Source organism: Scleropages formosus, chromosome 2, assembly GCF_900964775.1.
Source record: "Scleropages formosus chromosome 2, fSclFor1.1, whole genome shotgun sequence".
NCBI classification, from domain to species: Eukaryota; Metazoa; Chordata; class Actinopteri; order Osteoglossiformes; family Osteoglossidae; genus Scleropages; species Scleropages formosus.
Window position 1 is genome coordinate 13,017,185 of NC_041807.1, and position 22,416 is coordinate 13,039,600.

The 22,416-nt window shown below is 44.0% G+C and overlaps 1 protein-coding gene across 4 annotated transcripts in view; it reads left to right on the forward strand.

Annotated features, from left to right (window-relative positions):
• Window positions 1-365: 365 nt before the first annotated feature.
• Window positions 366-22,416, forward strand: part of exoc4 (exocyst complex component 4) — a 79,567-nt gene continuing 57,516 nt past the window's right edge. The window contains exons 1-7 of one of the 4 annotated variants that reach the window (XM_018747497.2): window positions 366-470; window positions 2,418-2,607; window positions 5,548-5,742; window positions 8,846-9,045; window positions 9,695-9,804; window positions 11,063-11,297; window positions 14,668-14,842. In XM_018747497.2, the coding sequence (XP_018603013.1) occupies window positions 391-470; window positions 2,418-2,607; window positions 5,548-5,742; window positions 8,846-9,045; window positions 9,695-9,804; window positions 11,063-11,297; window positions 14,668-14,842 (1,185 nt within the window). In that variant the 5' untranslated portion in view covers window positions 366-390. The remainder of the gene's footprint in view (window positions 471-2,417; window positions 2,608-5,547; window positions 5,743-8,845; window positions 9,046-9,694; window positions 9,805-11,062; window positions 11,298-14,667; window positions 14,843-22,416) is intronic. The other 3 variants (XM_018747498.2, XM_018747499.2, XM_018747501.2) reach the window with 3 other exon arrangements.

Genomic DNA, 22,416 nt, shown 5'->3' on the forward strand with positions numbered 1-22,416 from the left:
AAAAATACATTTTTTTGACTGAATTTCCACTTAGCTCCAGCAAATCAAATGAGTTTTGAATTGGACCTGTTTTAATGCATTTATATATGAGATGCCTTGTGGTGATTTTTGCAACACAAGAGCATGTAATTTTTACAAAATAAGTATAATTTGTTTCATTCATTACATTTTTTATGTCATCGAACGTAAAGCACCGCCGAGAACGTGTTCTAAAACACTTCAACTACAAAGGCCACATGACCTGTCAGGAGTTGTCCTCTCAACCGCACTTGCTGCAAATGTTCGCTGTTACGCGTCTGCTGGGCGTTTCCTCGACGTTCATTGGCTGGCAGCACGTAGGACGTAGCTCAAGGTAGGTTGTTGCCTTGTTTGGGTGCAGCCGCTGTAAAGATGGCGGTCGACAGCGGGAGGTACAGGAGTGCAGTGACTAAAAGCAACGACCCGTCTGGCTTGCTCATCTCTGTCATCAGGTAGGCAAATAAATGTTTGCACAAACGGCCGAGTACCCGTTTCTATTATTGCTTGAAGTGTTCCTGACCGGCTATAGTATGAAAAAACGATGCTGGCCTGAAAGCTGAGGCGCTTCCTCACTGAGGACCTCAGTCAGTGAGTCTGCTGCCGCACATCATCATGATCTCTACATCCTCATCCTGTTGAGTCGACCGCGGGGCTGGATAATAAAATAATAAAAACTAAAATACAGATATATGTGACTAAAAGAAACATCTCAATTGCTCTTACACGGGCGACTGAATGTGTTGGACTTGCATGTTAGGGAGGTTCGGTTCGCTCTCTTCAGGGACTTAAGTTGCTGGGGTGTGTGTCTCAGACTCTGATCATGACATGAGTGAGGAAACTGACAAGGAATGTGAAATTATTCTTATTATTAATAGCCTTGATTTACACGAGACCTCTGCCCAAGTTGAATTACAATGCTGCAGAATCGACTTTACAATGATTTACTTGTTTATAAATTATAGCTGGGCATTCTTACAGTTACATCTATTCAGGGTAAGTACCTTGATCAAGGGTGCAGAAGCAGGAGTGGGATTCGAACCCAGGACCTTCGGATTAGCAGGCAGCAGTGTTAAGGATATGATACATCCTGTTTGTTTTCATTCAGACATGGATTCCTTTAGTTCATTTTGACATCACCATGAATGAGTGATCCAGTACATAGTTGCTCACGCTGTCAGATCGGTTCATTTTGTGTCAGAGTTTCCTCACTTCTGGCTCTTTACATTTTTAGAGTTTGCGGCACACAGTATTACGCTTTTCTGCTGTGCCTCTGGAAACAGACGTGCTGTGTCGGGTGTGTTTCCTTTCGGCATTCGCTTCTTCGTGCCTTCTTGCCTTTACCATACATTGTGTGAGGACCTCAGTTACAGGATTAGTTCCCAATAAACTCTTGTAAACTTTGCTGACATCTCAATCCTTAAAGTAAGGCATGTAAAAGTCAGAAAAAAAAAAAAAAAAAACTTCTGGATGAACCTGGACCATATGGACCTGAAAATTTAGGTGACTAATAACAGTCAAGCTGTGGGTGGACAAATGAAAGTGTTTCACCTCTCGTCCCGCAAAAGATCAACATTTAAGCATCACCACTTACTGTGATATTGACTTCATTCCTTCAGGTGTCACACAAGTCTGCAAAGAGGCAGTGATCCAAGTTGCAGCGAAATTGATGTGAATGTTTTACCCCCGTTGTACAGAACCGAATATTGATAATGTTCAACGACTGGACTGTAATTGCTTTCTGATTGTGCAGTTGCCTGAATTTCTCGCTATAGCTGCTCTGTTTTCACATAATAGTTGACATGTATGCTGCTGCCTTCTTCCCACCACCCATCATTTCTGTCTCCCCCACTGCTTTCAGAGCCTTTCAGTCCTCTGGAGCAGGGAGACAGTGCACAGTAATTATCTCTTATGAAAACTGATTCTCTCATGCTTTTCACTGGTGTGACTTAAAACTGCCCAAATCTGATAGATAAATTAACTGATTCTACCTTCCTCTACAGGTAGTGTGATGCTCTAACTTTGTAGTCTTTCCTACAGCTGGTCCTCTTTAAGAAGTTAATGGTTGTGTCGTAGTGATGCCAGCCCTAAGCGTACAACTGCAGTTTTTGTAGTCTGTGTGAGACAGGGATGAACTTGATGCCCATTGTAAATGGCTTGCACTTGTGTTGTTACCCTTGTGTTTTGAGGTTGGATATGATTATTCTGTGGCTGCTTGAGTTGTTAGCTGAACAGTTCCCCTTTACCAGATTGACTGACAATCACAAGTTTAAGGCCACAGTCTAGTACACTCACCAATACATACTGGTTCTTATGACCTTCAGACTGAGAGCTCTGGCCAGTACCCCACACTGGCCAAGACACAGTGAGATGTTATCTGCTAATGTGGTCTCCTTCTGCAGGACCCTGTCTAGCAGCGATGATGTGCAGGATCGGGAGACTGAGAAGGGGCGTCTGGAGGAAGCCTACGAGAAGTGTGACCGCGACCTGGATGAGCAAATTGTTCAGCACTATACAGAGCTGACTACAGCCATCCGCACCTACCAGAGCATTACCGAGCGTATCACAAGCTCCCGGAACAAGATAAAACAGGTGACTACTAACTGGATGCTAAAGCAGTATCAAACACTTGTGGCTGTAAATAATTCTGTATTGATGTAAAATAAGTGTGAGGCTGAATTCATAAGGTGCACGGATGACAGCATTTGTCCTGGGACGCAGTGACAGTTCATGGAAACGTTAAGGGGACATTTTTGTGAAAAGGCAAGCTGGGGATGCTAGAAGAATGTAGTGTAACTGTCACTGTGGCACTCACAGAATATCCAACTTGAAGAGAGCTTTAAATATGGTGATTTGAGTTCTTCTGCTTGCTTTCTCTCCCGTTAGTGACTCACTGGGCTCCCATGACAAAACACCACATTGCTCTTGTAGGTTCTGCGGAATGGCGCACTTGTTAGTTGGAGCCTTTCGAAGGAAGCCTGAGGCACATTTAATTTAATGAGGGTGCACAGTTTTTGGGACAGGAAGGGGAGGTTGTTTGAAAGATGCTTTTAGAGCTTCTTTGTGATGTGCTTGGTGCTGCTGAATTAGTGCTATCCAGTCCCTGTCCTCCAGTTTTTATAATGACCATTTTATTAGTGACTAGTTTAAACCACTAAGGTGCACAAATTGGCCTAGTAATGACTTGGTCAGGCAATTAAGAATCAAGTTAAACAAAATACCAGGGCCCTTGAGCTTCTGAGCATTTGCAGTCTCCAAACTAAAATGTTACTGAAAATGTACATCCTCTTTATAAAATGGCTATAAAGCATCCATTATAACACTAAGATATTTTTAATGGAAGAAAATAATAGTTAGTTTTGGACTTTTGATGGGCTAAAAATTCATTTTTCTTAGTTCTAAATTGAAACGGCCTTTGGAAGTGTACTTCTGGGTTCAGATAGTGTGTTTTTTGGCAATCCTGTAATAAAACCTGGGTATGTTATCGAATTCCTCAATCTATTCTTCTGAGGAGGTCCTTAGATAGTATATAAGATAGGGTGCATGTCGGTTCTCTCAAAGTTGGATCAGTGTCATGTTATCAGTTCAGCCATTTTTGGCACACTACTATCCTGGGAAAGCTGTCTTTTGCTGTCATACGCCCCCAAGGTTCCACAGCTGTCATATTTGATGCATACATATTTTTGTCTTTAAATTGTCACAAGTTTTCCTTACCTGTCTGATGGGCTCATGGAGTACCCTGAGAAATTTAACACAAGGACCTTTGCTAGATTAGAGTGAACAATGGTTGAAAACAGTTGCATTTCATTCATCCAACTTTGATCCACTCTTCTGTGCTCTTGCCTTGCTTATTGTCAGAAGTGAGCAATTTAATGTTGCTGTCACATGACTTCATTAAAGCCCTGTCAGTGACAGAAGTGGCAGGTTCTACTGCTGGCTTTGTCCCGGAGTACCCCTCGAGGTATCAGAGTAACACACAGTAGCTGGTCAGACCTCCAGAAATGAGTTTCAGGCAAATTGGTGACTCTACATTACGCCACAGTATGTATAGATGTTACCTTGCCCTGATGTATAGATGGGTGTCTGACTGTAGAGTTTAGTGTAGAGTGTCTAGCACTGTAAGTCACCTTGGATAAAGATGTCAGCTAAATACTTTTCTCCAAAGAGAGTATCTGCTAAATGAGCAAATGCAGATGTACATTAATTAGCTGACACTTTTCTCAAACACAACTTATAGTGTAAACTGCTTACAATTATTTACCTATTTATACAACTGGGTAATTTTTACTGGAGCACTTTTTAGGATAAGGGTACTACAGCTGGAGGTGAGTCTTGAATCTGCAACCTTTGGATCCAAAGGCAGGGGTTCTAACCACTACTGCTGCCAGTTGCCTCTAGATGTAGAAGTTAAACTTGTTATGGAGTACATTTCAGCTTGATTAATAACTTCTATTTGGGTTGAAGTGCCAGAAATTTATGTGGAGTGTTTTTACATTTCTCCATTCCAGTGCAGTAACGGACCAGTAAGTAATTTGATGAGAAGTTAACGTGATCCAGTTATTTATGCTTAGAAATTTAAGTTGAATCCTTCTTAAAAGTGTGTTTAATGGAGGTGTGTAGAGCGGATGTAGCTGTCTTGTACCAGTCTTCATTTCAGAACCCTTCTGAAGCTCTGCACCTAGACTGTGAGGACAAGTAGGCCCATGAAGATTTGTATGTGATGCTTTTCCTAACACAGCTAGCTTCAGATTACATTCAAGATGGGGAGGATTCTGGTCTGCTTATAAATTCCCTCGTTCTCTCCCCTCCCATTTTTAAACAAAAGCATTTTCTCAGTGTCTGAAGTTCAAGTGGTAATATACAAATGGAGGCTGGGAAGAAGTGTACACTCTAGGCCTGCACCTCAGGGTCCATCTTATCCTTCCACGAGTTCTGTACTGTTGACTCTACCAAAAGGCAGTGGATTTCAACCTTGCCATCTCTTTCCTTGTCATTTTCCCCTAGCTGAACATTATTTGTTTTTAGAAGGTGAGCTATGGAAGCTTCTGGTTTCTTCTTGTAGTGGAAGTGTGGAACTTCTGGAGTTATGAGTATTACCTTTCCTTTTTTAGAGACTATAGGTTCTGTCTTCCCTACTTCTTACATGGAGGAAACTACATTTTAAAATTCTGCAAGCAGTGTGTACACCTGCTGGTACTGGTAATTAACATCGGATGTTTTCCCGAAGACTTGCCAAACATAATGATGTTATCTAATAAAATATAGAGTCTTCACTAGTTCTAAATGGTCTGTTAAAATTGATATAATGCATTTTTGTGTATTTAACAAACCATATGACTTGTCAGACCAATGAAAAACTGACTTCTGTGTTGAACCACCCATTTCCAGCTAATCACACTGGGAAGTGTATCTTGACATACGCCTGCATGTTAGCCTTTGGCCAAGCATAAAGCTGTCTTTCCATCCCCATTAATTAATGCCTCATTTGTGTCATCTTTAAGTATCAACTGCATCTTTGCCGTACTGTCTCAGGTGAAGGAGAATCTGCTGTCTTGTAAGATGCTCCTCCACTGCAAGCGGGATGAGCTAAGGAAGCTTTGGATTGAGGGCATTGAACACAAGCATGTGCTCAACCTACTGGATGAGATCGAGAACATCAAGCAAGTGCCACAGAAGTTGGAGGCCTGTATGTCCAGCAAGCACTACCTGCATGCCACTGACATGCTGGTGAGTCTTCCTTTTTCTGTGCTTCATTGTGTTCTGTGATTATTATTATTTTTGATCACCATGTATCCATGAATATGCCTTTCACAGGGTAACACAATACGGTCATTTTAAGGATTTGAACCATGAACGTACCGGTTAAGAATTGAAGACCTTAACCACCAAACCACCTGCTGCCCCAGAGAGGCTCCAGTGTTTTTGTTCCCAGTTCTGGTATTAAAAAAAGAGTGTGGAGCATGTGTGTGAGGGGCGTTTCTGACAGGGCCCATCTGTGTCTATGTTTGGCAGAATGGCAAGTGGCCCTAGTCAGCTCACACTGAGAAAGCATTGTCAGTTTTCTAAACAAGATCACTCTCTGTGAAAGCACCCCCAACCCAGTCGGACAGCTGTATCTTTTGTATTCCAATAAAATTAATTGAAGCCATTCCGGCAGTGGTGTGAGCATCATATTCCAGCATTTAAATTGAAATTATGATTCCCTGGTTTGTTTTTTGTTGATTTGATGACGGGCGATGGGCCCAGTCGCTGATCTCATTATCGTCCTGACAGCACTCCAGCTGCTCGAGTTAATGTGGGCAGGTCCTGGTTCTTCCACCTCTGAAAGGGGGCGGAGTCATGATGTGCCAGCTTCGCCACTTTGCTACAAACACAGGGCCTCACTAACTGTAAACATGCAGGTGATTAAATATCATACCTGTCCAAGTGGAGAAGTGTGGTGTTTTGGTTTGTCCTCGACTGGTCTCAGCCATCGACTATCGTTTTTGAAATCCTGTTTCTCCAAGCAACAATGTGTTTAACATGGAGCAAGGTGACTACGAAAAAAAACCCATGTAATTGGACATAAGATTTAACATTTGTTTGAAAACCTTATTTACATTACGTGCTCTAATTGTTTATTCCTTTATTTACTCTTCCCTACTTTCAAGTCATATTAGTGATTCTTTGCCAGACTTGTGTGCCTGCAGTATAGCTTACTGCTCACCAGGTGCAATGTGGGCTAGGTGTGCTCCTCATTTTCCCACACTGCTGGTCCCAGGGCACCATGTGGAGGCGCTAAAACTGATTGGCGAGAGGCAAACAGTAGGTGTGTGGCAGCTGTTAAGAAGTGCTCTTTGGTTCCCTCCCTGCAGACCTGCTGATCAAATCAGGCAATCCTGGTTTTGGTTGCCAGTAGCAGGAGAGGAACTGGTTAATGGTGTGTTCCAACAGCTTGCCACGTGGGAACTGACTTTCCTTCAGCGTGTGTCTTTACTTTCCCATTTGTCACATAATGTGTGAGCTCTGTGTGATGGCAGGCTGGCCTTATTATGCCTAGGAGTCGTGTAAGAAGGGGGCTGTGACTGCCAACCGCGCTGCAAAAGTTTTGGCTTAGCGTCCATTTCTGTCAGGAACAATGTCCGGCTAGTCACGCCTTCCCGTTTCCCCTGTTCTTTTCCTGAGGAGTGTACAGATAATCGACTGTTTCTCCTCCTTATTTCTCCTCCTTCTGCTTCTTACTGTGTAACTGTCAACACAACCAGCCCCCACACTTCATCCCCTGTGTCATTGAGTATCGTATTGTATAGCTCACGTGTCTCTTCAGCTTTACCTTCCATAGCCTGTCCCCAGCCCTGTATGAGTCCCCCTGTATGTCCCCCCATGATTCTTTGTCTCCTATTCTTATATTATCCAATGAAGACTGGTGATGAGAGGCCCACCAGACACTGGAGACCTCATATCCCTGATTAGTCTGACAGCCTGGGCTCTGTAACCATGTTAGTCAGTCCATCTCCTCTCATCCTTGTGGACCGGTAATGAGGCTTGTGGGCGGGCGCACACACTCAGACTCACACACCTCTGTCTTTTTTTCCTTTATTTTTTAACTGACTCTAAGTTTAAAACAAAATTAAATAAAAAAAGGTTAACGGCAGTATTTGCACTTTTATTTAGAAATAGGCCTCATAGGATGTACTCACAGGCACATGCTTACACGTACAAAAACCTGTTTTATTACGAAAAGGAGATGATGATGATGATGATGAATTGCATTACTGTCCCCCCCTTTGCTAATGCTGCCCTCATTTGCATTGACACACACTTAACCCTAGGTTCCTCTCCACCCTTGTTTGCCCCTGCTGAAGCACCAGTAAGCAGTGATCGCTCTCCAGAGCAACATCATCTGGCTATTTGCTCCCACTAATAAAATACATTAATTTGGCTGTGTGAACATTTATTAAATGTAAACATGCAGTTTCCACTGCTGGAGTGACAGTGGGGAAAAAGAGGGAGAGAGAGAGAGTGAGAGAGGATGGGGAAACCTAGCTGTAGCTGTTTGTGTGATACTGCACCATTCCTAGGCTTATCCTTTGAGGGCTGTTAGTAGGCTATGTAGTGCCCGTGTAAAGCAGCAGTTTTTCTTTTGATCCTTTGTACTTTTTTACGACTGGTCTCAATTGGTCTGACTCAAGAGTGACACAGAGCTTCGTTCTTTAATGCACAGCGTTGTCTTATTTTGCTGTCATCACTATACTCTTATCTCTGCTTGACTAATGCCTGTGGACTTCATGGAGGAGCAGTAGCAAAAACACACTGTTTTAGAAGCCTCTGTGTAAAGTTATTCCCTGTCTTGTTCATATGTGGTGACCCATATGTAACAGGTTCATAAATTGAGTATTGTTGTGTTGATTTTCCTGCTTGGAGGTACGGTTTAGGGAACCCAACATGCTTTATTTATTTACTCTCATGTAAACTGAAAGGTAGTCTGGTGGGCCTCTCATCACCAGTCTTCATTGGATAATATAAGAATAGGAGACAAAGAATCATGGGGGGACATACAGGGGGACTCATACAGGGCTGGGGACAGGCTATGGACGGTAAAGCTGAAGAGACACGTGAGCTATACAATACGATATTCAATGACACAGGGGATGAAGTGTGGATCATTCTGTGTGGAACTTTGTTTTAAATGAACCTTCATCCAATTCATCTCTATATGCACTAAAGATTTATTCAAGTCCAGCTGTATACTGTGCTGGTCATGTTTAAACTGTAGTTATCAGGGTGTGCCCCTGTTTATTTGCCCATTCTCAGAAGCCAGGTGGGCCCAAATATACCATCTGTTCCCCAGGTGTCAGCGGTGGAATCTCTGGAAGGCCACTTGTTTCAAGTCGAAGGGTTGAGTGACCTGCGCCTGGAGCTTCACAACAAAAAGTTGAACATCCACCTGGTGCTGATCGATGAGCTGCACCGTCACTTGTACATCAAATCCACAGGCCGTGTGGGTCACAAGCACAAGGAGAGGGAAAAGGACAAGGGCCGGTACGGAGGGTGAGCACCGAGATACTGTAATCCTTGTAAAGAGGGCAAGAGGGAAAGAGGCATAGGCTGTCTGCTCGGTAGTGTTGGGTGGAGAAGGAGGAAGGAGACACTGAGAAACCTCATCGGGAGGTCACTGCTTAATCAAGTCTGCAGATTTAATATCGTGGGTAATACTCATTCTGCTGTTTTCTGAAATGGGGATGATTAACCCCCATACATCCCAACCACCCACAAAGCAGTTAGATTATAGAGGCTTTGTTTTTCTATCACACAACTTCTTTTATCCACTGGCATTATGGGATTTAGAGACCACCCTCCCCAACAGTAATATGAATGTATATGAAGGCAAACGATGGAGTATAAATATAGAATTACGGACTGATACACAGTCACTGTTTGGCAGCCCTCCTCCATAATGTGTCAGTTTGTTTACGTGAATATGACTCTATAAGACATTAGGCTAATATGAGTCACCGACCACCATTGGTGGAACATGGGCCACATGAGTGTCACTGTAACCGCTGCCATGTACTTGTGTGCACTGTCCATTATTGCACAGAATCAGAGCCAACACACAGGCACATGTGTACCAAACATGCATATATGCTGTCACTTAAACTGCTGTCTACTTATTCACTCATTTCTCCCTCTGCTGCAGTTCGATTCTGAAAGACTTGCCACAGGTCTCTGCACTGGAGATTGGAGGCATGTCATCCCCACGCAGGTTCATGGACTCTACCCAGCTAGGAACATCAGGCAACACTGGCCGTGAGTTTCTTTCGGTCCCGTCTTCAGTGAGGGCTAAAGGGGAAAAGTATATTTGAGGAATGCACTTAGACAGGAGTCAAGTCTTGAGTTTGTGGTGAACATAGAAGGATGTCGAGGGTTGTAAGGTTGAGAATATTAGTGGGACTTGATTAAAAAAAAAAAAAAAAGGGGGAATAAGAATACAAAGTAGAGAGAAACGCACTTTAACAGGTAGATTGAGTAGTATAGTCAGCATAGTCCAATAATTACCATCTCGGCACAATAAAATTTTGTGGATTGCTTAACATCCTGGTTTTGATAACAATTCTGTATAACAGGGTGATTGGCTCATCGCTTTAATTATATGCGGCGCATCCGTGATTTGGCACTGCTTCTGTCGTGTAGGAATTGCTACACAGTGATCTCTTGGCACAGATGAAGCTTTGCTTTGTCAATACCCCCAGTCCCTGCATGTTGGTGTTGTTTACAAATTAATGGAATAAGATAAAACAGTACAATGTGTATGTCTCTTTAACCAGTAAATTATGCCCCCATCGAAGAGGTGATGCTTGGCCACTTTCGTCTTTCCATTGCTCCCACAACCCCCCAAGCTTTCAGTTTAAGCTCATCTGATTAGACTCTTCATAATAGTCCATGTTTATGGCGCATTTACTAAAGCGGGTGAAAATGCTCTTACTTCGCACCCAGGGCCTGAGTCGTTTCTGCGCTAATTGCAGTTTTCTCTGCATTATGTGAAAAGCTTGCAATTAGCCGTGACTGGGACCTAAACGCGGCTCAGGGACGATTGCAAGCGATTTTCATGGGTAAAAGGCTCTTCCTTTTGTACTGACAGGACTGCCTAATGGCCTGCACACACCTCGTTTTGTAGCCTGTAATTGTTGTAATTACTGTACAAACTACAGTGGAAAAACTAAAGTCCATTAACTTGCCATAAACATTAGCTCTTGTATGATTCTGCAGTTACACAGGAATTAGAAATTATATCAAATAAGAGTTTGAACAGGGCTGTTTGTCTCTACCAGTTTAACTCTGTGCAGGCTGATGGAACAGCTACTAAAATGGTGATGACAATGATAAAGGTGTATGGGTATAAAAGACTGGTATTTTGACTCTTTGTTTATAAAGGTGATGAACTGATTTCAATTTGTCACAGCAGCTGGCTTGTTGCAGGTAGTAATGAAGGTTGATAGACTGGCAAAGTGGTTAAGGTAATGTTTGCCACTATGGTGATGACAATGACAATAATCACTCTTCATAGCAGTGCTTCAGGATGTATGTGAAGATATGGATGTGGACCCAGAGGAGAACAGCGCAGAGTTCATGGGCATTCTGATCAAGGGTCTTGCCAAGCTGAAGAAGATCCCAGAGACAATCAAAGCCATCATTGAGCGCCTGGAGCCAGAACTGAAGCAGATTGTCAAGCGCTCAACGACCCAGATCGCAGACCATGCCTACCAGCGAGGGGAGAACCTGTCTCAGGAGAATCAACCCAGGTCAGGGTCTCCACTGAGTGGCAGCTATGAGAGGGCTTGGGGATGGGAGTAGTTACATTAGAAGAAGTTGAATTTGTCACTTTAGGCATGTGCCCTTAGTTACTTGTCAAGCTTTTTAGGAAACAAGCAGTTCTGTAGCGCATACCTCACACAACCTTATCATTTGAACAAACTTTGGGGGCTGCCAAACCATTTCGTCTTGCTAGCTATCAGAAGTGAAGAGAAGTACAGAATGAAAGAGAGATAATGATGCCACTTCGGAGTGTAATTACTCTCTGCAGAGAGCAGCCTTCTTTTTCCAGAATTTTTTGGTACTCCGTCACCCTCCTTGTTAGTGGCTGTTTGTGTAAATGCAGGTGAGACCTGACAGACAGGCTGGATTGTGGGTAGGCCCCAGAGTCCCACCGGTCTCAGTCTGGTCTAAATAGTAGGTGGGCTCCAGTGATTTATGAAACATACAGGAGTCTGCAAAGCCATAGGGACTGTCACTCAGACACAACACCCAAAAACCTCAGGCTAATCAGCCACTCATACCTCATGGGCTGGAAGCCCCCTCGGAGTTGGGCAAGCACTCCGGCACTCATGTTTGAGCCGTTTGCCTGTGTTTGTGCTTTAGGTTGACAAGCCAAAGCAAGACTATTTTAGCAGTTTTTTGGATGTGTGCAATGCAAATAAGGATGGGTTTTGGCTGGTATGCTCTCAGCAGTCACTTGGGGGGGTTCTCAAACACATTACGGCCTTTCTCGTCCTTATCTGCTGTGCCCGTGTGCTGCCCATTCTTTAGGGGATTGAACCTAGGGCACGTGCCTGGCAGCATACAGCGGAGGTGTCCAGTTTGTAGACTGACTGACACAAACGATGGGTGAAGTAAGCAGAACAAACGCCGCAGGCAGTCTGTTGCTTGGGCTCTAAACACTTCAGGCTTATGGACAGAATACCTCTAGGGAACAGAGTGTGGGGGGGGCAGCCAGGGTGCAGGGATTACATACGTCGTTAATAAGAAATTTATCTCAACGGCAAAGCCAAGCTAGGTTCATAAAAGTATTCTGTTCCTCTGGCTGCCTCTCTGTCCTTTCTTTTTGTGTCACAGGACAAGGAATTAGCACTGCATGGATCTTGAGGTTTTCAGTCACACCTTTTCCTGCTGCATTTCTGCTCTGAAACAAACATTTGGCAAATGCATGGATTCAAATATTTGGAGAGTTTGTGGATGTAAATGTTTGACAGAGACACAGATACAATTTTCTGGCAAATGCACGAATACAGATGTTTTACAAGCAGATAATAGTAGATTCAGACATTAGCCAGATGAAAAACATGTCGATATGAATATTTGGTAAATGACAAACCCATAGCGACAGTTGCCAAACACTTAGTTATATCTGTTGTGGGGAATGTATGAGGCAATTGTATTGCTGATGTTGATCATTGTTCTAAGGACAAACTTCCTTCAAGCCTTTATCTCCCATCTAGTTCTCTAATTGGCAGGCTGGAGTAGCAACTGCAGTTGCCATAGCACCCACATCTTTATGCTATTCCTTGCAGAACTAACTACGGTTACTTACTTTATTCCTGATGTTTTTGTTTTTCTTCTGCCTTCTTTTACCCCTAATATCTCTGATCTTATTTTCAAAAATTATATCCAGCAAAGTTTTTATTTATAAATCACAGGGACTTACCACTATTACAAGAGGAAATAGCAGATAAACAAATGACTGAAGGACAATAAACTCATTTTATCCTTTACGTGCAATTTGTTACTTAGCAACTGTTCCAAATAATAAAAAACAGGATGTACTGTGAAGAACGGGATAATGTGCAGAATTGCTATTGAAAGCTGATGGCATTTTAGCCATGCAAATTTGTACCACAGTGTTGTTGTACACTGTCCTTTACCCACTGTACATAGGGGGTGACGGTCTGAAGGTCTATCAGACAACCGGAGTCGAGGAGGGGGAGATCTTTGTAGATTAAGACCTTCGAAAAGCCTTGATTTTTCTATCAACGGCAGGCCTTCGGTAGGGGCTTTGTGAGCACTTGCTTTCTTGGGTAACTATACTCATTGCTGATGCAGACTGTCCACTCTTCCTCACCATCTACATGTCCCTCCTACCTGGGCGGACATCTCCATACACTGACAAGGTTGCTCCTCCCTCTCACCATTTACAGACACGATGGTGAACAGGACCAAATGCATGGAGACGTTGGGTATCAGGCCTCTGCATGTTTTCAGCGCTGATCTTTTTGCAGGGGCTTACGGCAAAAGGCTGGCATTTTGAAGGGGGGTTGAGACAAATTGGGTTGGTTTAGATGCCACAATCAGGGCTGGAGGTGGAAGTAGTTGCAACATGCACATGGTAAAACACATGACTAGTCTGTCCTTGGCAGTTCTGCTGAGTTGTGGTCAGGTCCAGCAGGTCAGCTGCCCCAGCCCAGGTGGTCCAGAGTGGCTTCTGCTTAATTGGTCCCATAACCTTTAATTAAGCAACTTATTCAGATGTAGAGTGACAGGTGTTTTGACATCTATCCAGTTAATTAGTTGCATAGAATGAGGCAATGAAGGTCTACAACAGAATGCAGTGGAGGCATCATCTGGAGCAGGGAACAGGTGTCAGTCAGGTAGGTGTCTCTGCAGAGTATATGATTGGGTGTCCTTCAGGAAGGTGTGGCTGTAGGGACAGGTGAGGTTCTTTGTTGCCATGTGACTTGTGTCCCTATCCTGTGTCTCTGTGGGTTTTTCTTGTGTAGCCCAATTGACTAGCTATTTTTTTTAAACCAAGTGGAAAGTCAGCAATACAGTCATCCCCTTGTTTTTGGTGCCATCAGTCTCAGTGTCAATTAGGGCATCTTCCTTCAGCAATACAGAACAAACCCACAGCTCTGAAACACACACAGAATGAGCCCCAAGCAGATGCCTGTACTCTCTGTGGACATGGTGTGGCAGATGTTGCTAATTGTCCCTGCTCACAGTGGACTTTAATCGCACAGCCTGGGGCTTGTTGTTCCTTTCCTGCAGTTCTCTGCTGGGCCTTCGTTTGGCTTATTTGTGGCCTTCATGTTTGTCCAAGTCGCTCAAGCTAATCATCTTTCTCAAGAATGTCATGCTGACATTTCACCTGGACTGTGACCTTGCAAGATGTTTCGGTTTTTACTGGAAATGTCCCTGTGGGAGTAGAATGAACTCTGACAGCTGCTGAACAAATCATTTCGAAAAGAGAGGTACTCTGTGGAGGGTGTGTTAGCTACAAGTCTTTTTTGACCATTTTTACAGTTTACATTGCTACGGTTATGTCTCACTGGGCAAATCCAGTGCCATCTACAGGTGATAGTCTAAACTTGAGGTGCTCTCATTTTTTGCTACCCCCTGCAGGCTGCTGCTAGAGCTGCTGGAGCTCCTCTTCGACAAGTTTAACGCCGTTGCAGCTGCCCATAGTGTGGTGCTTACCCACTTGCAGCACATCGTGCTGTCACCCACTGGCGCACAGGAGGGAATAAAGTTGTACGAGCAGGCTGATGTCTCCGCCAAAATCCAGACCGTTCTACAGGTAAGCCCACTCACCTGTGCAGGTTTACCCACAGCATTGTAATCCTCATCTGCAGCCAAGTCTCCCTTTCTGTTGATGTAATCCACTCATTGTGTTTTACTCTGAGATGTATGTTGCTTTGGAGGAAAGCATCTGCTAAATGAATAAATGTAAATGTAACTGCCCAACCAGTGTACTGCTGTTGGAGTCATGTCTAAGATGAAAATGTTTTGTCTTAAGGATCAGTATTCTGTCACTCGTGACATGCTCAACCACCTCCTCTCATAAAAATGTTCTGAAAGATTAAGGTTTATATCAGGTAATCATGGCCTGAAAATGTTACCTGCAGCCCATCTGCAATATGTGCTTTTATTTCTAAATCCTCCTCCATCTCCTCACTGTCTCCATGGTGCTGTTGCATTATTATTGCATTAATTTGTGTTTTCGTGTGTTGGGGGGTGGTTTGTGCTGTTGAGCTCAAGGAAAGGCTTTCTGTTACAAACTTACTTCACTTATTAGTACTCTGACTGCAGCATGCTTCATTCCTTCACCAGTCGATCTGGGAGGAGCTGATGTTCGTGTGAAGTGTGGCGTAAAAGAGCTGAGCCCATTCACTCGGAGCACCAGCTGCATTAATGCAGCATGCTGTCGGAAATGCTGTGGAGTTTCTCTGTTACAGCTCTCACAGGCTCTTGCTGCTTTTCTTGTAGTAAAGTGTGTGTGAGATTAAGTATGGCTTCTTGGCTGTGACTCAGAAGTAGAGTATGCAGACATACAGTGTTCGGAAACGTTAATGACTGAGACCGAGAACTGAATCGTGAATGAAGTATGAAAGGTAAAACTGTGACCCTGTAACTCCTCTGAGTTTCTTAAATTGATTGGCTTATAATGTAGCTCCCTAGGGTACCAGGGGACTCCTAATGGAGCTTCACCATAGAAGACATGGCCTTGCAAAGGATATTGGGGTAAAAATTGATGTCACGCAGAGAATCTTGGTTTCCGTCCTGTCATTCTTGGTGAGCAGTGACTGTCGACCCACCTTCAAAACAGCTGTGAAACAGACCTTTTAACTGCCAGTGCAAAGGAAGTGGCTTAGCTTATTGTAATAGTGTTTTATTAATTTTCCTCACAAGTTGCTTTACATTTGAACTGTTTTTTATGAATCTCTTCATAATTGTGTGGAAGCTGCAAATGGCAGTTTTGCCTTCTAATGGGCATGAAGGTCATCACGCTGAAAGCAAAGAGTTTGAAAGGGAGCATTTGACAGCATTCTCTGAGACTTGCAAGTGTGGGGACCTGCTCCAGTGCGATTAGAAAATAGAGCACGTGAATGGGCTCTAGGTGTGTCTGTTAAGTGGATGTCCACTATGGTTCGAATGAGGCTTATGCCAAAGGAGCTTGGTCCTGTCCTCAGAGGGTCTTTGGGAGGGATGCTTTTATAGTAGAAAGCATATGCAGTGTGTAGGATGACAAGCCACATGGTTGCCAGTAGCTAGCTAGTTCCACATTACCAAGGAGTAAGATAATGTAACACTCATTATGCAGAATGAGGTTTTCTTATCCAGTCACTCGTGTTATTATTTCCTGGTCGATTGTATCTTTTGAAACAGTTTTTTTTTCTTCTTTTTTCCCCTCTCTCCTTTGAGCACAAGTGACAAATTTGCCTTGGCAGGACCATGCTTTGCCTCCCCAGGGAGCCTTTAGGGAACGTTCCCTCATCTGCAAACAGTGAGACTTTGGCATCTGCGGGTTTTTTTTTTTTTTTTCCTGGTCCTGTCCCTGGTGGCTCCATGTTCAATTAAAATATCTCTTTTGACATTTGCCTGATGCCAAACCTCCCTGTGAGACTGAGATGGACACGTGCATCATTAATGGTATTGCAGTGAGGGGGGGCACCGTTCTTGACAAGTACAACACCAGTATAAACTGACTGCTGCTGTTGGGGAGGCATTAGGGTGGGGCAGTGAAGACACAAAGTGCTAATGCCCGTGGCAGGGACAGAGTCTTCAGTTAATGGTGTGGAGGAAGGATATGAGAGGACAGATTGCCAACAGCCAGAGACGAGGGGAGGCGTGAGACAAGGAGCTCACTGCAGACGGGAGGCGTGAGCCGCTCGTCTCATTGCAGCCAAAGGCATAGAGTATCTTTGTCAAGAACACAAGAGCAGTGGCTCTCATGAGACTTGAACCTGTACACTTTTGGTTACAGATAATTTTGAATCTGTGGGGTTTCTTCTTTCTGGGGGATGGAGGTGGAGGACAAGTGGGTTAAAAACTGAATGAAACGTGAGCCTGGGGCATTGGTGGGATCTCCATAGGGACTGGAGGGGGCATTAATGGAGGGCAAATGAGTTTGTGGGCAAGACAAAAAGAAATGGAACTGGCAATGGAAAGACTGACAGGATGCTGGTAAACTCATTACCATCTTTGAGACCAGCTTTAGTCGCTGCTGATGCACACTTACGGTCATTGATTGATTGGAGGAAGGCGTGGTTGGATTTGCATGCGAGCCAAAAATTGCTTCTACCCATTTCCTGCTTTGATTTATTATCCCCCTCATCCTAAGGGCACCCCACGATCACTTTTACACTGCATTTAAGGGGTAAGCACTTTAACATGTCAAAAAGGACAAATAAAGTTTTACATAAGTCCAAAAAACCTTCCATAACCATTAAGTTTGTCTGACTTTTCAGGTTATTTACCTGTCTGATTTGGTTCACTACCCAGCCAATACCTGTTCAGAATAAACTTAATGTAAAACTTGGATCCACTTTGACACTTTGCGCATGAGCTGTAATCCACATTGATAATGTGGTTACTATTCTTGGCCAAGTGGTTTGTCTGGGACTCGACTCCCTGTGTTGTGGTGTGTGACAAATGCAACACATCGACAGGATTAATTAGTGCCCCTCACTGCATTTCCCTTCGATAAGCTGTTCAGGATGAAGGTAAGAGGAAATTGAAACACGTACAAAGCTTCAAGGGCTGTGTGTCCGGCAGTGATGAGGTGACACACGGCTGACATACCCTGCCGTGATTAGCGGATAGACTTGACCAGGTCAGGGTTGGGCTTCGCTGCCTGATTTACAAGTTTAATTCTGGTTAAGCGCTGCGGAGGAGTTCTCAGACACAACTCTGTGATTTCTGGTGCCCGCGGTTGGCAACCGTTCCATTCGGTTTGATTCCTGTTTCCCCAGAAGTGGAGTCTCTTAAATGTTAGCTCTATAAAATGAAGGCCGGCAGCCAAATGAGTTTTGCCGTGTGTATTTTTCGCTTCAGCGAGTACGGAATCGAGAGAAGGAGAGAACAGGCAATTGTCAACTCACCTCCCGTTACAACTCCAACTCGGTTTTGGCTGAAGATGACGAACATTCTAGAATCCATGATGGAAAATGAGCTCCTAGCTGCAGAGGAAAACTGTTGCTATCCTGTTCAGTTGTCCAGAAGTGTCTCGCTGTGCTTTGGTCGCTACATGTTTTTCCACCATGTTATCACCAGATATCTATGAGGTAATTCAGGTTAAGTACCTTACTGTAACTCGCATTACCTCGCTAATGTTTTTAACCGCAGTCCTGCTCTTGCCCACAACCTTATCGCAGATGGAAGATTCACTGTTCCTCAGTTGATGCTGCTTTGCTGATAGCTGTGTAGCGGTAGGGCTATTGAAAATGAAATCAGTCATTTTCCCATATACTGCATTGTTTGTATAAGTTGTTTAAAAAAAAAATGCTTCGGAGTACATTTGAGAGAAATTAGCGAAAAATCAAAATTGCCAATATGGTGAACTGAAAATGATTTCTATCCATTCAGGAGAGTGATTAGGTAAAAACCCTGGCAATTAATACCTTAAAATTTGCATCTCCGCTACCCTTAAAGCAAACAATGTATTGCTGCTCCCTGCATAAGCGAAAGACATTTACAGGTAAAGACACAGCGTTTCAGCGCCCATGTACCTGGAGGCACTGCACTGCAGCTGCCTTTACTGCTGAAGATGCTGCATTGCTGCCAGAAGGAGGAGTCCGCGCACGGCTGCAGGGTCACCCTCCTCCCCCGAAGCAGGAAGGTGTCCAGCTTTGTGATCCCCCCCCTCATGAAGATGGGAGCTTCTGGCTGTAGCAGGAGATGAATAAACCATGGGCAGTGCAGAGATTAATAAAGACAAAGGCGGAGTGCGTGGCTACATGTATAAATATTCAGGCTCTTCTTCTGGCTTGTCAGTCAGGTGAAAACAAGCCCAAATGAACTGCCAGAGAGAAGACAGAAGACAATGATCTGCTTTAATTAAATATGACGCGCAGCCGTTGCCTGTTGTTCTCCCAATGTTTTAATCAACGAGTTACTTCCTTCTCCCCTGGATATGATATTGAAATATTGCTTTGCTCTGTGACGCTAAAGTCTGTCATGGGACAGTTTTTAAAAGCCCCCCGCATCACCACAAAGTATAGACATCTACCTGAGGTCTGGCCAGAGCTAGGTCTATTTACCTTGATACTACTGACCTCCACACTCTGCTTAATTTATTTTTGTTCCATCACACCTGGGAGCAGTGGAAGTTTGTAGGAAGACAAATGAGAGAAAAAAAAAAAAAAAAAGACAAAAATAGCAGTTCTGTGTGAGTAGCTGGAACAGGCAGCAGTAGCCTCTTGTAGCGGTGGGCTTGTCTCTCGACCGCTTTTGGCCCTCTGATGTGACAAAGGGTCACCGCTGGGTCTTGGTCCTAGTGGGACAGGGCTGCTTCATCTGTAAAACTTTCAGTCAAGGAGGTCTGTCCAGCTGGATGCACTCAGGAGAATGTAGCACGGTGGCCTGGGACTTAGCCGGTGGGCTTGTGTCCAGGAGACAGTCAAATAATCCACATATATTACTGCAGATTTTTCCTGAACTTCTCTTTGGAAGCGGGCTTGTTTTTTATTTTGGTTCCTTAAAGAACCCTCTTTCTGCTTCTCCCACTGCCCTAAACACGCTCATAAGGGGTCACCTGGAAGTGCTGCAGCGTGTTCTTGGAGCTAATTAATTAGGCTTGTTCAGTTAATTGACCTGACGGAGTCTGTTTTGGCTGCTGTTGGGGCCTTGGTGGCTAAATTGCACGGGTATGGAAGGCAGTGGCAGTGTTGCGGGCCTCTCCATCTCTGTCCTCCATTCACTATGAACAGACATGAAGCTGTCAAGGACAACATGTAATGCATGCACGCATGCACATACAGGTAAACCTCTCAGCGAAGAGCACAGAGTTTGCATCCTTCTTTTGACCTGTAGGGGAATTATGGGAACTGATGATTACTGGGTGATGGACACTTCAGTTTGTCCTAAGATAGTGGATATCACTCTATGTCACTGCTGGATGGCAGTTCAAAAAAAAGTCACAGATGCCAGGTTAAAACCTGGCAATGATAGAAAGCGTACAGGGTATGTGTCCACTGGGCTCAGACGACCACCAGTGTAACGTAGGGTGAATGCAGCCATGGGCATGCTGGTCTCAGTTGGCATATTTGAAAGGTAAAAATTTGAACACCTGGCTAATAGTTCAGAGATGTGTATAAATTATGTAGCGTTGGCTGAGCATGAAATGTAAACTGCCTGCAGAGCTGAATTTAATTCTTCTGGGAAAACCGGTATCCCGGGTTGCAGGAGCAGGGTCTTCCTCATCATTGCCATCCCTGCTCTTACTGCAGCGGAGAGCACTGAGGTCTGCCGGGGAAATACATTCTTTCTCTGTGCTTCCTGCTGATGCTGATGATGTCGCCCTTAGTGTTCCCTAACATGCAAGTGACTCTGCCTCCGGGCAGCTATCGGGTCTCTGTTGTCAGGGCAACAATGGGCCTGGCGGCCAAACCGCTCTTATGAGGAGCAATGCCGCAGGTGGGAGGAGTGTAGACTTGAAGTTTGCTAGGCATTGGCTAGTGTCTGACCAAGACCGCTTGGCCCAAGTATGTTCCTTTGCACCTCAGTGCCCGGGTTTTAGCCCGTTTTCGTTATCATGTTTTAAAACCCTTATTAATAATGTACATCATTTCTATTCTTAGTCCTAACAGGTTCATGTATCCACATCTACGTGGAAGTTTATCACTGCTCTTCTTCAGTTTGAGATTTTTGGGGAGTGTGGGCCTGGAGAGAAGTGTTGTTGCCCTCCTGCCTCATTGTGATCAGGACAGACCTCCAGCGTGCTGCTAAGAGCTGGGCTGTGACTCTCCCTCTGTGCAGGTGAAGGGTGGCGGATGTATATTAATGCGGCCTGTTTCTCTCAGTCTCTGTCCTTCTCTTTTCTTTTCCTGCTTTTGCTGAACGCCGTCTACGTGTTTAATTGCTTCAAAAGTTCACTAGCCTCCTCTTAATGCAATTTAGGGTGGCTGGAGTCCGTTCATCAGGCAAGCTGTGGCGTTTAATTAAGTCCGGGGGTTGCGTACTCTGCCAGCTCGAGCCATGTGCGGATCCTCATTAGTAATTAATATGCTGACAGGATTGTGCAGCACTTCCATCCGCTGTCCACCGTCTGGACTGAGGGAGGTGGCAGCAAGGCCTGCCCTCTTCTGCAGCGTTAATGACACCATTAGAAGTGAGATGCATTTCTGTCCCCTAACTCTACACTTCTCTCTCTGGGCCTTTGTACAGGGCTTACAAATAGAACCTGTGAATTGCCACAATAAATTATGAGCAGATATAGGAAAAAAGCTGTAAGTGAGACTAATTCGCAATGTCTTTCTAATAGCTTCACAACTTTGAGCAGAAGGAAAAAATGCCTCCAAATAATTTTATGGTTGTAATTATGTAATGTTACAAGTCATAATTATCTAGTTTTATGACCATAAATGTTTGTTTTGTCATTGTGCTAGGTAGTGGTACCCAGAACTGTGGAAACATGAAGAAGTGGTTACCATTTCTCTTCTGCTTGATATTGAGCAGGTGGCACAGTAGGTAGCACTTAGAGCCTTGGTCTCCTGGATTATGGTCTCAGACATGGGTTTGAATTCTGCTCAGTTTTTTTTGAAGTTTGTGTGTTCTCTCTATGTGGATTTTCCCCAGGTCCTTTGTTTCCTTTTACACTCCAAATAACATGTTTCAGATGAACTGGTGAATAAATTGCTGTGCGTGCGTGTGTGCGTGCGTGTGTGTGTGTGAGAGAGAGAGAGAAGAGAAAGACACTTCTCGTGGCCTCTGCCTCCAAGATAAGGTCTAGACCACTGCAACCCTGCACCGGACAAATACTTGGTGATGATAGAGGGATGAATGCTTATTCAGCATTATACAACCATAATTTTTTTTTTTTTTTTTTTCCCCTGAATGTCATTATGCGATATTCACCTGTACTACATACATATGACAAACTTGACTTGAGGGTATAGTAGTATTAAATTCTGTACTGGAAACAACATTGTAATGGTAACATTTTTCCCTTGGGTGAAATCCTGTAAATACCTCTTTATGTCTCTTTTATACTTTTTCAATAGCATTGAGCATTGTGATTTCTGTGTGTTCCTGTCATATTGATGGCAGTATCGGTATATTGACTTTGTCAGTTTAACCATATTACCGTTGCATACCATATATTGGTATATATACCCAATATTACCATATTACCGTTGCAGGTGCGTGTGTTAA